Source organism: Melanerpes formicivorus, unplaced genomic scaffold (assembly GCF_026170545.1).
Source record: "Melanerpes formicivorus ecotype bairdi unplaced genomic scaffold, bMelFor1.0.p_v2 SCAF_5, whole genome shotgun sequence".
Lineage (NCBI taxonomy): Eukaryota > Metazoa > Chordata > Aves > Piciformes > Picidae > Melanerpes > Melanerpes formicivorus.
The window spans coordinates 4,846,511-4,858,736 of NW_027142357.1; the positions used below are offsets into that span (position 1 = coordinate 4,846,511).

At 42.4% G+C, this 12,226-nt stretch overlaps 1 protein-coding gene across 3 annotated transcripts in view; it reads left to right on the plus strand.

The window, feature by feature from the left end:
• Positions 1 to 12,079, plus strand: part of MYO1B (myosin IB) — a 142,943-nt gene extending 130,864 nt beyond the window's left edge. For all 3 annotated transcript variants that reach the window (XM_068137930.1, XM_068137931.1, XM_068137932.1), the window contains 7 exons: positions 55 to 129; positions 523 to 657; positions 1,552 to 1,658; positions 3,575 to 3,707; positions 6,727 to 6,879; positions 7,832 to 7,959; positions 10,799 to 12,079. In XM_068137930.1, the coding sequence (XP_067994031.1) occupies positions 55 to 129; positions 523 to 657; positions 1,552 to 1,658; positions 3,575 to 3,707; positions 6,727 to 6,879; positions 7,832 to 7,959; positions 10,799 to 10,922 (855 nt within the window). In that variant the 3' untranslated portion in view covers positions 10,923 to 12,079. The remainder of the gene's footprint in view (positions 1 to 54; positions 130 to 522; positions 658 to 1,551; positions 1,659 to 3,574; positions 3,708 to 6,726; positions 6,880 to 7,831; positions 7,960 to 10,798) is intronic.
• Positions 12,080 to 12,226: the final 147 nt, after the last annotated feature.

Here is a 12,226-nt window from a genome sequence, read left to right on the forward strand (position 1 = left end):
GTGCAAACAGACTCCTGCTTTGTATTCACTTGGAGGCTTTGTTTCACTTTCCAGGTCCGTAGAGAGTACAGGAAATTCTTCAGGGCCAATGCTGGAAGAAAGATTTATGAGTTTACCCTTCAGAGACTTGTATGTATATATCTGTGCAAAGCATATGTATATTTTCTGTGCTTCAAATTCTTCTTTGCTAGCAAACATCACAGCTGTGTTACGGCTGGGATAGTCTTTGTAAGGAAACATCCAGACCAAGCGTATGGAAAATGGACAATTTAACTATTCTGACGCTTTAAAGAAAAGTTTTATAGTGGTGTTTTAAAGGTGTGGGAGTGGTACTGACAAAGCATTTGCCGTATCTAAGTTGGCATTTCTCAACATAACTGACTTTTAAAATCCATATTCAGGTTTGTGAAAGCTGAGAGTTGTTAGTTGAGTACTTGTCTTTTTAACCACAGAGCATGTGCCTGTTTCAGTAACTCTGCTATTTGGACATTAATAAAACATCTTACTTCACTTTTATCCCAGATGCAAAAATACTTCCTGGAAATGAAGAATAAGATGCCTTCTTTATCACCAATAGATAAAAACTGGCCAGCAAGACCTTACCTTTTCTTGGATTCCACTCACAAGGAACTAAAGAGGATTTTCCATCTGTGGAGGGTAGGACACATTCTGGTCCAGTCTGTACAGAACTACATCACATGATTTTTTTGGGGTAGTTTTCTTCATGAAGGGTCTATTTTTAGGATGTATTTCTTCTCATTCTAGCCAGGATGATTTTATTTCTGTGGAAGAAGTGTAGGTTTTGTTCACTATCTTTGGCCTGCAAGGGGTATAACTATCCTCCCTACTCCTTTCTGGGGCTAGAGAGAGAGGATTGCTTCCTGCCATCAGCTTTTGACTTAACAGTAAAGCAATATGCTGTTGCCTGTTAATTGGTAGCTTATAATAGTTGTGTCCATGGCCAGGGCTGGGACTAACTGCAAGAACTTGGAAGTACTGAGTGGAATTTTTTACACAGAAACTGTGGTTAGCTGAAATCTGGTTTGGATCTTTGGCTGGAGAGAAGAGCTAGAATCTGTATAAGTGCTGATGAGATGTTTTACTGAGCTTTTGAGCTGTGTTTTCTGTGAATTATCAGGGAGCAGTTTTTCTTTCTGAGCCTGCAAAATTCATCCTCTCAGCTGGGGTCTGTTCTTTCTCTCTGCTTCCATAAACTTCCACAATTGTGGAACTATAGATATCTGTAAACCTTTTTGGCATAGCCTTTCAGTGACTGCTTTCTGATAGATGAAACTCATGTTCAAACACAGCATGCGTCAAAGAGATGTTTTAGATATTGGTTTTGGTGCCATTCAGAAGTGTCTAGAATGTGTAAGAATAAAACCACCTCTGTTTGCTACAGTGGCATGTAGGATGGAACTGAGTCACTTCAGAAGCATACAAAGAATGTGCATCTTGAGCAATAGGCAAACATTAGTCTGTGGTGCTACTGCTTCAAAGCAGATTTGGAAGGATAATTTTATGGTTTGTTTAATATGTTGTGTTTTGTAGTGTAAAAAGTACAGAGACCAGTTCACAGATCAGCAGAAGCTTATCTATGAAGAAAAACTGGAAGCAAGTGAACTTTTCAAGGACAAGAAGGCTTTATATCCAGCCAGGTATTGACTTAATCTGTTGCTTTTAGTGTACAATAAATTCCCTATCCTTACTTAGATTTAAGAAACAAAGCAAGATTTTGCTTTTTATCTTAAGCAGAAAAGTTCATTTTCCTTGCCTGACAAATGTTCCTCCATCACTTGACTTCACAATCCTGGAAACGAAACCTTGGTTTGCTTCTAACTTCAGTGTTATTGCAGGCCACTTGATCTTGCAATACTGAGCACTTCTGTCCAGCAGTCGTGATGTCTTGTTGTTCTAACCTCCTGTGACCTGCTCACATCCTTGTAGAAGGGACTTTCACCCTTTCCCCCAGTTTCCATCACACTGCTTCCCACAACTACAGGGTGAACTGAAAGGCTCTTAAATGACAATGGCACTCCCAGAAGAGCTGTGCCAGGGACCTCACCTATTATGTTCAAACCTGACACATTCAGCATGACACTAATGTGAAGACTGGTGATTAAAGAGTTAGATACAATGAGACACAGCTTTTGGAAATGATACTTAAAAAGCACTTGGAAGTTTGTTTCCAGTGCTAACCCAACTGAAGAAGGTGCAGGAGTGGTACCTGGTTTCACTTAAGGAATGCACTTGTGGTATGCAATAAACTAATGAAACAGAGAACTGATGTCCTTGAAAGACGTTAAGTTGAACTTTCAAAGTGAATATGAACTTCAAAGTTACGTTTTGCTTAAAAACAAAGGTCTCTCACATCTCAGGAGTATTTTCCTTTAGAAGCCATAGTTTGAGCTGAGCAGGAGCAAGGCTCTGTTCAGAAGAGGGAGGACCAGGAATCTGCAGGAGATAATGAGAGCAATTCCATGCATGGACAACCTCTGCTTGGTTGTTTGTGTGTTTTGTTGGTCTTGTTGTGTGTCATTTTTTTATTGAGATATTTCCTTTCTTTCCTGCAATTGACTCAGCTGATGCTTCTCTTTCTTCAGTAGATCACTTATTTAGTGGCTGTAGATTTTAACCTGCAGGTTGTTCATTATTTGCTTTGGAATGTCTTTTGCTACTGCTGGGAAAAGAGAAAAATGCTGCCTTTGGTCTGTCCTAGAAGCAAGCAGGTCTGTTTTGGTTTTTTTGCCTTGAGGCAGTGTAAATCTGATGAGCACAGAGCTCCTTGGAATGGAGTTTTATTTATATCCTTAGTTTGGTGCTTCTTGCACCAAGACTGAACAATTAAATACAATACCACAAAATAAACATCTGAGTTGCTTTTATCTGAGACATTATTAAGTGGTATGTGTGATAGAAGCTCAGTCTTGATTCATTTCAGTTTTAGCTTGTAGGTCATCATTGTTTGCTTCAGGATAAAGTCCACAGGGAATCTACTGGTTATAGGGTGTCTATGGCTATACTCTGCTCTTGTGAGACCCCATCTTGAATACTGTCCAGCACAGAGCCACACAGATGATGGAGTGGAACATCTTCCTTGTGAGGAAAGGCTGAGGGAACTGGGTCTCCTTAATTTGGAGAAGAGGAGACTGAGGGGTGGCCTCATTCATGTTTATAAAGATGTGAATGGCAGTGTCAGAAGGCTGGAGTCAGGCTCTGCTCAGTAGTGTCCAATGATAGGACAAGGAGCAATGAGTGCAAGCTGGAGAAGAGGAACATAAGGAAAAACTCTTCCGCTGTGAGGGTAAAAGAGCCCTGGATCAGGCTGCCCAGAGAGATTGTGGAGACCTCCTGCTCTGGAGACATCCAAAATCTGCCTGGATGCATTCCTGTGTGACCTACTCCAGATGATCCTTCTGTGGCAGGGGGGGTTGGACTTGCATGATCTTTTGATGTCCCTTCCAGTCCCTCACATTCTGTGATTCTGTAATTCTGTGATGATGGTTCCAGGAGGATTGCTTCTTCCCTGAGGTTTCTATTTAACTCGTGTTTCCTTGTCTTTTTCATTGTGCAGTGTTGGGCAGCCATTCCAAGGGGCTTACCTGGAAATCAGCAAGAACCCCAAGTACAAAAAACTTAAAGATGCTGTGGATGAGAAGATCATTATTGCAGAAGTTGTCAGTAAGATCAACAGAGCCAATGGGAAGGTAATAACATGGAATTGCTGTATCTAGAAGGTTAGCTTGTGTATGCTATAAATAAAGTGAGAGGGAGATGTTGTTTCTGTCATGGGATAGACTGAGGATTTTTAAAATGCCTGGTTTTTAAGGGCAAGGCTTATTGTTAGGCGGAATTTTGGCTTCTTTGGTCAGCGGGCAACTTTTACCACACCTGATCTGCTGGACCTAGATGAGGAGAATCTAGAAAGGGCAAGAGGGCTCTAGCACTAGAGTTGGCAGGGCTCATTGGGAGGGCTTTAAACTAGGTTTGAAGAGGGTGGGTGATGAAACCAGTCTCTCTGGAGAGGAGAGAGAGGGACATAAACTAGAGTTCAGTGAGAAATCAGCAGCCCAACTGAAGTGCCTGTACACCAATGCACGCAGTATGGGTAACACACAAGAGGAACTGGAAGTCTTGGTTCAGCAGGAAAACTACAATGTAGTTGCCATTACAGAAACATGGTGGGATGATTCACACAACTGGAGTACTGCACTGGGTGGTTACAAGCTCTTCAGGTGAGACAGGCGAGGGAGGAGGAGGGGTGGCCCTGTATATTAGGGAATCTCTTGATGCCTCAGAACTTGAGGTTGTGGATGAAAGGATTGAGTGCCTGTGATTAAAATCAGAGGGAGGCCTAACAAAACTGACATCCTGGTTAGAGTCTGTTATAGACCACCCAATCAGGATGAAGAGGTTGATGAAATATTCTATAAGCAACTGGAGGTTGTCTCAAGATCATCAGACCTTGTCCTTGTGGGTGACTTTAACCTGACAGATATCTGCTGGGAACTTACCTCAGCAGAGAGGAGGCAGTCCAGAAGGTTCTTAGAGTGTATGGAGGACATCTTCTTGATGCAGCTGTTAAGTGAGCCTACCAGGGGTCAGGCTCTGCTTGTCCTGCTGTTCTCAAATAGAGAAGGGCTGGTGGGAGATGTGATGGTAGGAGGCTGTCTAGGGTGCAGCGACCAGGAGATAGTGAAGTTTTCAATATGCAGGGAAATAAGGAGGAGCAATAACAGGACCCTCACTTTGGACTTCTGGAGGGCAGACTTCAGTTTATTTAAACAACTAATTCAGAGGTACCCTAGGCAGCCCTTAAGAACAAAGGGGTCCAGGACGGTTGGACCTACTTCAAACAGGAGCTCTTGAAGGCACAGGAAATGGCTGCACCCACGTGCTGAAAGATGAGCTGGCAGGGAAGGCAGCTGGCCTGGATGGGCAAGCAGCTCTTGAAGGAATTAAGGGAAAAAAAGAGGGTGTATCACCTTTGGAAAGTGGGGAGGCAACTCATGATACATTTAAGGATGCTGTTAGGTCATGTAGGAGAAAAATTAGAGAGGCAAAAGCCCAGTTAGAACTCAAGCTGGCCACTCACCTGGCCAATGAGGCTGGTGAGGGGTCTGGAGCACAAACCCTACGAGGAGAGGCTGAGGGAGCTGGGGTTGCTTAGCCTGGAAAGGAGAAGGCTCAGGGGAGACCTTATTGTTCTCTACATCTACCTGAAAGAAGGTTGTAGCCAGGAGGGGGTTGATCTCTTCTCCCAGGCAACCAGTACCAGAACAAGAGGACACAGTCTCAAGGTGTGCCAGGGGAAGTTTAGGCTGGAGGTGAGGAGACAGTTCTTCACGGAAAGTTATTGGCCGTTGGAATGTGCTGCCCAGGGAGGTGATGGAGTCACCGTCCCTGGAGGTTTTCAAAAAAGGATTGGATGTGGCACTTGAAGCCATGGTTTAGCTCGTCATGAGGTGTTGGGTGATAGGTTGGACTTGATGATCTCTGAGGTCTTTGCCAACCTTGTTGACTTTAAGATTCTATGGTGATTTTTAAACACCTGGTCTTAATTTATGTCAAGGTTACCAAAATCTGCTTTGGTTTTGTAGTTTTCAGTGAGCTTCCCAAACCAAACTGGTATCTCATCACCTGGTAACAGACTTAATTGATTCACAACTAGATGGAAGCTCTGCATCAACCTTAGGTCTTCATTTTGGCAAGTGATGAAAAAAAATATTTAGAGAAAATTGTTCAAGTATTTAGGAAACTTAATGTTTGAAGGTTCCTGTTGCCATTCCAGCTCCTGATAATCACATTTGATTGCATTTTGAAACAGTGAGTGGCATACGTGGTAGCTTTGCCTGTCTTCTGAGTGGTATCAAAAGCTCTTTGGAGTGAAGAGGCAAGTGTCCTGCATCATTTGAAGAAAGCTGTTCAGTGTGCTGGGTACTTCTTTATTCTGCCATCACAGATCTTGTTCTGCATTTAAATCATATTGATTAAAAGAGGAAGTCATTATCCTCCTTTTTTCACTTCATCTGCCTAACTCTTAGAAGTAGTAGATGTCATTTATGCATCTGTAGGAGAGACATTAGGTTGCCTGTTGTGGATGCCAAGTTAATTTCTTGGTTAAGATGACAGTATCTGCCCTGTACTTGCATAAGATACAACTCTGAAGAATTAACAACAACAAGAGGAAGAAGAGGAGAAAGAAGAGAAAGAAGAGGAGGAGGAAGAGAAAGTGGAAGAGGAGGAGGAAAAAGAGGAGGAAGAAGAGGAGGAAGAAGGAGAAGGAGAACAAGCGGCAGCAGCTATGGTTCTGTGTGCTCAGGACAGCTACTTCTTAATTCTATTAGTTAAGATTTTAGTCATTAAGGTCTTACAGAAACAAAAGCCATGCATTGGTTAAGTTCTCACTTCTCTTTCTTGTTGTTTCCTAAGACAAATTGAAGAACACACGTCTGTTGTTTGCAAATACGCTAATCCTCCTCAAGTAAGTGCCAACAGATAAAGGGAGGAGAACAGAACACTGAAAATAGCTGCGTGAGTTGTGTTCTGTAACGCAATTTTGGTGAATCACAGTGAACACCGAGTCTTAGCCTTGATTGAGCTGTATCATACGGTCATGATTCCTACATGTGCCAAGATTATGAGCTCTAGGAGCTGCCTGAAGGTGCTCAGTAAAGACCAGTTCTATCTTTCTAGGTAATGGTTTGCCTTTCTGTATTGTCACAGGCCACATCCAGGATTTTCTTACTCACCAAAAACAACGTCCTGCTTGTGGATCAGAAGTCTGGGAATATCAAGTCAGAGGTGCCATTGGGAGATGTTACCAAGGTGTCCATGAGCTCCCAGAATGATGGCTTCTTTGCAGTGCACCTCAAGGAGGTGGGTCACAAGTTTCTAATACAATAAGACAACCTTTTTACATGCAGTCTTATAAAATGGTTTATTCATTATGGTGTATCATTAAATCATAGTGGTATAGAACTTCCTAGAACTTTGCTGTATCTGCAAAACCTTTTATTCAAAACCACTGCAGCCAAATGAGAACAGTTGTTATGTAATGAAGGGGGTTGGACTAAACCATCTTTCGAGGCCCTTTCCAACCCCTCACATTCTATGAACAATCATTTTCTTGTGAAAATCAGACTTCACCTCTTCAGGACTGGAGTTTTCCATTGGCAGCAGGGATTTTTAATTCAGTTTCGATCCTCTGTGACAGTGTTTTCCTATTTTAGCTGCTCACTTAATTCTTCCTGACACGTTGGTAAAAATATTTCTCTGCTCTTTACGCGATTCCAAGAAATCCACCTTATGGCACAGCTAATTTGGTTCCTCAGGTTTATGTAACTTAGCTCATTGCTATATTTGCTTCACTGCACTGTCAGCATTGCTCTGCTAAAATCATTAAGCTGGGATTTGTCTTCTAGCTTGAATGGATTTGAAGACCATCATGTGTAGTGTATTCATCCTGACTTTCATCCTTGTGTTGGTCTTGGTAACTGGTTTTCTATTCCCTTCTGAAAATACTGTGAGCTTGCTGCTGTGTAGCCAGGAATAGGAAGCAGAAACACTACAGCTTTGTAGGACAGACGACTGTGACTCTCCTTTAGGGTCAGAAGGGGGGTTAGCTTTCTCAAGAGCTTTGGGGTTTATTTGAGAGTGAATTGAATGTTGATCCTAAAGACTGCACTGCATCCCTATTTAATTTGCAAGTCAGAAGACTTTGTTGCACTGAGAAGAGAAGGTTCCTTGTAAAACCTCCTGCTTGGCTGGTATTTAATATTTTCCATATTCTAGATATTGCTAGTCCTGACTACTTCCCTTTCTGTTTCAGGGGTCAGGAGCAGCTGGTAAAGGAGACTTCCTGCTCAGCAGCGATCACCTTATTGAAATGGCCACTAAACTCTACCGCACTACTCTCAGCCAAACCAAGCAGAAGCTCAACATTGAGATATCTGATGAGTATGTTTCTTGTTTGCTTAACTGTGCAACTTGTTTGCTTAACTTCCTTCAGTGCAACCTGCTAAGAAGTCAAGTGTCTAATGTTAGAAAAGAAAACACTGTTGTGGTGACTACTACTTCATTTCTCCTGACACTGTTCTTGTAAATAATGATCCCATTTTCAATGTCTACTCATGTCTGATATTATCTTGGCTCTTACTTCCTTGAAAGTCATTAAGAGAGAATGTGGTTTTTCTCAAGGTAGCTTCAAATAGGGCTACAAAGCAGAATTGCTGCTGCAGAAATAATTGAGAGATGTGAAAGAATGGTTTTGTGTGTGACTGAGAAGTTCACCTATTCCCACGAGATGTTTATTGAGTAGAGTGGACACTAGGTCCCAGCTTCTACTGAAAGCAACCAAAACAAAACGAAAAACTCTTCCCCAAACACAAGTAACGATGGTGCTAGCAATGATAGGCTAGAAGGCTTGACTTTCTCTTCCAGGAAGGTGAAAAATGTGTGACTACCGTTCCTACTGATGGTTTTAGACCCACCTGTTGTTATTTGTGTGTGGGGGGGTTGTTTAAAAGCATGGTTTGATAAAAAGCCTGCATCTCAAATTAATAGTGCTCTCTGCTTGGTAAAGTTTCATATTTTGGCCAAAAATAAGGACTACACTTGCAGTGTTTATAGCCACAGCCTGACTGCAGTGGGTTTGGACAAGATGACTTTTGAGGGTCCCTTCCAACCCAATGCAATCTGTGAATCTGTGTGTGAACTCCTAAAGCCTCTGGAGTCCGAGTCCTGCACTCAGCCCAGTGCTGTTACATGGTTTGTTGTGTGAAGTGACCCCTGCTTTCAGTAGCTAGAACCTTCTAACAGTAGTGTCCGTAGGTAACAACTGAAGTTTTTATGTCTGCACCATACTGCTAGGGTTATGATGGGGAGTACAGTTTCTATCTGTTCAGATCTGAGGGTTTAGTTACAAGCCAAATTTGCTCTTCCCTTGAAAATGACATCTGCCATTTTCCTTTGTTCTGTTACCAGATGTGGTTTAATGTGATCAAGGGTGTGTCTTTTTAGCCTCTTAAGACTGTGTCTGTCCCCAGTAAGTTTCTAGTTCAATGATGGCTACAATGAAATCAACTGCTAAGTTTAAGTAAGAGTTTAAGCATGCAGAGTTTATGTCTGGCCTCTCCACTTGCCTTAGGTCTGGAAAACAGTCTGCTCCCTAGGAGCCTTGCATTTGGGGATGTGGTTTTGTTTCTTGTCTTGCAGATTAAAAACATTCAAGTGGACATTGCTATTGAGTGCTCCCAGACTAAATAACTTAAAGTTCTTAGCAGCTCCATCTCTGTTGGTGGTGAAGCAGTACTTGGAGCTTAGGGATTGAGGAGAAAATGTGGCTCTGTTTTGACTACTTTTGGGGAAGAGAGCTGATAGAAGCAAAGCTGCTGTTGATTCAGGGGCACAATAAGAGACAAACCATTTATATATAGAATACGGGAACAAAGAGCAGAGGCGAAGGCAGTGTTGGTGACAAGAGATGATGTCTGTAGGACCTCCTCCTGTTCTCTGGATGCTTGCATGGCTGGGAGCACTGAACAAGTTAATCTCTGTGCAGTGGGGAAGCAGGAGCGAAGGGCAGCTCGACACAGCAGAGGCCATTTCCTCCCCTGAGCTCTGCCGTCAGCTTGATTTGTGGGTTCCGGCTGCAGAACAAATTCTTTGAAGCTTTTGGCCTCTGCTGGAAGACTTTTTTTAAGGATGCTCAAAGGGAAAAATCTGCTGTATTGTAAAGAACTTTTTAGGTCAGCAGCTGCTGCCTGTGAGCCAAAAGGCAGTGCTGCCCTGTGTAATGCTTTAAATCTTGATACCCAGATCAGTGAGAAGTTTGAGGCTCTAGAGGGGCCTGCGGGCATTTCCTTCTTTTAAATCAATCCTCCACTTTCAATGAAATTTCTCTTCCTGAATTAATTTATCCTGAATATCTAAATTTGGAGATTGCTGGGAAGAAAGGGGATTTTCCCAATTGCTAAGTAGAGGGCTCTAAAGGCTAACTAAGGATTAGAAATATGAGAGCTGCTAAAATACCAGATACAGATCAATTAAGTGTAAGGCAGAAGAGCAGCACCCATGATGCTCATAGAATCATAGAGTGCTTTGGGTTGGAAGGGACCTTAAAGACCATCTAGTTCCAACCCCCCTTTGCCATGGGCAGGGACACCTCTTCCTCGATCAGGCTGCTCAAAGTTCCATCCAACCTAGCTTTGAACACTTCCAGGCTTGGAACCTCCACAACTTCTCTGGGCAACCTGTTTGAGTGCCTCACCACCCTGATGAGGAAGAATTTCCTCCTCAGGTCTAATCTCAACCGAGCTTCCTCCAGTTTGAAGCCATCACCCCTCATCCTGTCACTCCATGCCTGTGTAAAAGTTGCTGTGCAGTTACAGAAGTTGCTATGTTTCTGTAGAATTATTTAGCATCCTACCATGAAAACTGAGAAGACCCTCTGGATGATGGTGAAACAGCTGGAAGTAGTCTTTGCTGCATTTCTGGTACACTAGAAATTCTGATTTAAACCACCTTCTTTCTAAGGGAATCTAAAACTGTAACTACTGTAAAAGGTCCACAGTTACAGGCAGAAGGCAGTAATTAGGAGATTCTACTGGAAGGAGACTCAAACCATACTATAACCTGTGGCTTTTGTTAATCCTCCAACTCTTACTGTTCATACAGACCTGAAAACAACATCTTTTAGAGCCATGCTCTGAATCAACAGGAAAGATTCCTGCTTCTCATGTCACTTACTATTTTTTCCCCAATCTTTAAGTAAAATCTGTCTTCTTCCCTCTCTTAGATTCCTGGTTCAGTTCAAACGAGACAAAGTGTGCGTGAAGTTCATCCAAGGCAGCCAGAAAAACGGCAACATCCCAACCTGCAAGCGAAAAAACAATCGGCTTCTGGAAGTGGCTGTCCCTTAACTGCAGCTGGTTGCCTCTCCCTTTCATGGACTTGTTTCTTTGTAATAGTGCAATTTTAGTTGTTTGGTTTTGCTGGGTTTATCCCTTTCTGGAGCTGTTGATGGCTAATAGCTTTAGAAACCTGTGGCAAAACAGTTGCTCAACCCACTTTTTAATCTTGTTTTGTTTATGCCAGAGTTTTAACCCTCAAAGATGCAGATTTTTACCAGCTGGCACATACCTGTCACACATGAACCATTCTCTTTTGTTTAGCAGTCTTATTTTAGTGTAGCCTACCATAAAGCCACATTATAAATGATCAATTACTCATATCCCTTAGGCTAGAACTTAACAGGAACTGTGCATGGCCTTGATGCTTGATGGCCACTGGTGCCCAGGGTCTTTTTATACCAACCTGTTCTGGCGTTCTCGGGGGGGCTCTTTGCTTGCCAGCACCAGGGAGCAGGATGGAGACCAGCACACTAACTTCTGTAGTTAACACTAGAAACCCTGTGAATCCATGTTTTAGTCAGTGCAGCACAGCAACATCTAGTTCTGCCAAACAGAAGGAATACATGATTATACAAGCAGCTGTATGGATCATTCTACAGTACAACCTGCAGCCATTCTGAAACAGGATTTTTAACCAGGTCAAATTTTTTTAATGACTTTACAGAGTAAGAACCAGTACCACTCAAAAAAGCTTTCACCAAAGCTACACAAGTTGAGGCATGTTTTCTGTTCTGCTTGTTTGTTTTTTTTCCTTAATTTTTACATCACCAATTAAGATTAGAGCCTGGGGGGGTGGGGGTGGGGGGAAGAGGCAGTAGTATTCCTACCATAAGTAAACAGTGAATATTTAAACAGTTAGTTACCCAGTGGAAGGCTCGAGCCTTTCTTTTAGCTACCGGCATGTACAATGTGCAATAAAACACATGAGACGTTCTGTGGGGAATTATTTATAAAGCATTTTTGTGTGCAAGAAGAGAGGATTGGTGCAGACTGCATAGACAATGTAGGGGTTAAAATAGAGCTGTGTTGTTCAGTTGGAGTTTTCTAGAGTAGTTGTCAAGTTGGGAAAAAGGCTTAACCCCCATAAAAATGCTTACTGGAGGGAGGGAGGGGGGACAGCCCTGTATATAAATTGGTATCATGGTAATAAAACTGTTCTAATTCTGTGCTGTTTGGTACTCCTATGTCATAACCATATTTTTGTACTCCAAACTATTTTATATAACCTGTGTGCCTGATGTAAATGTGTGCACAGAGAATACAATCAGGAGCTGCATTTCAGTGTAACTGACTGCACGTCATCTTTTGTAAGC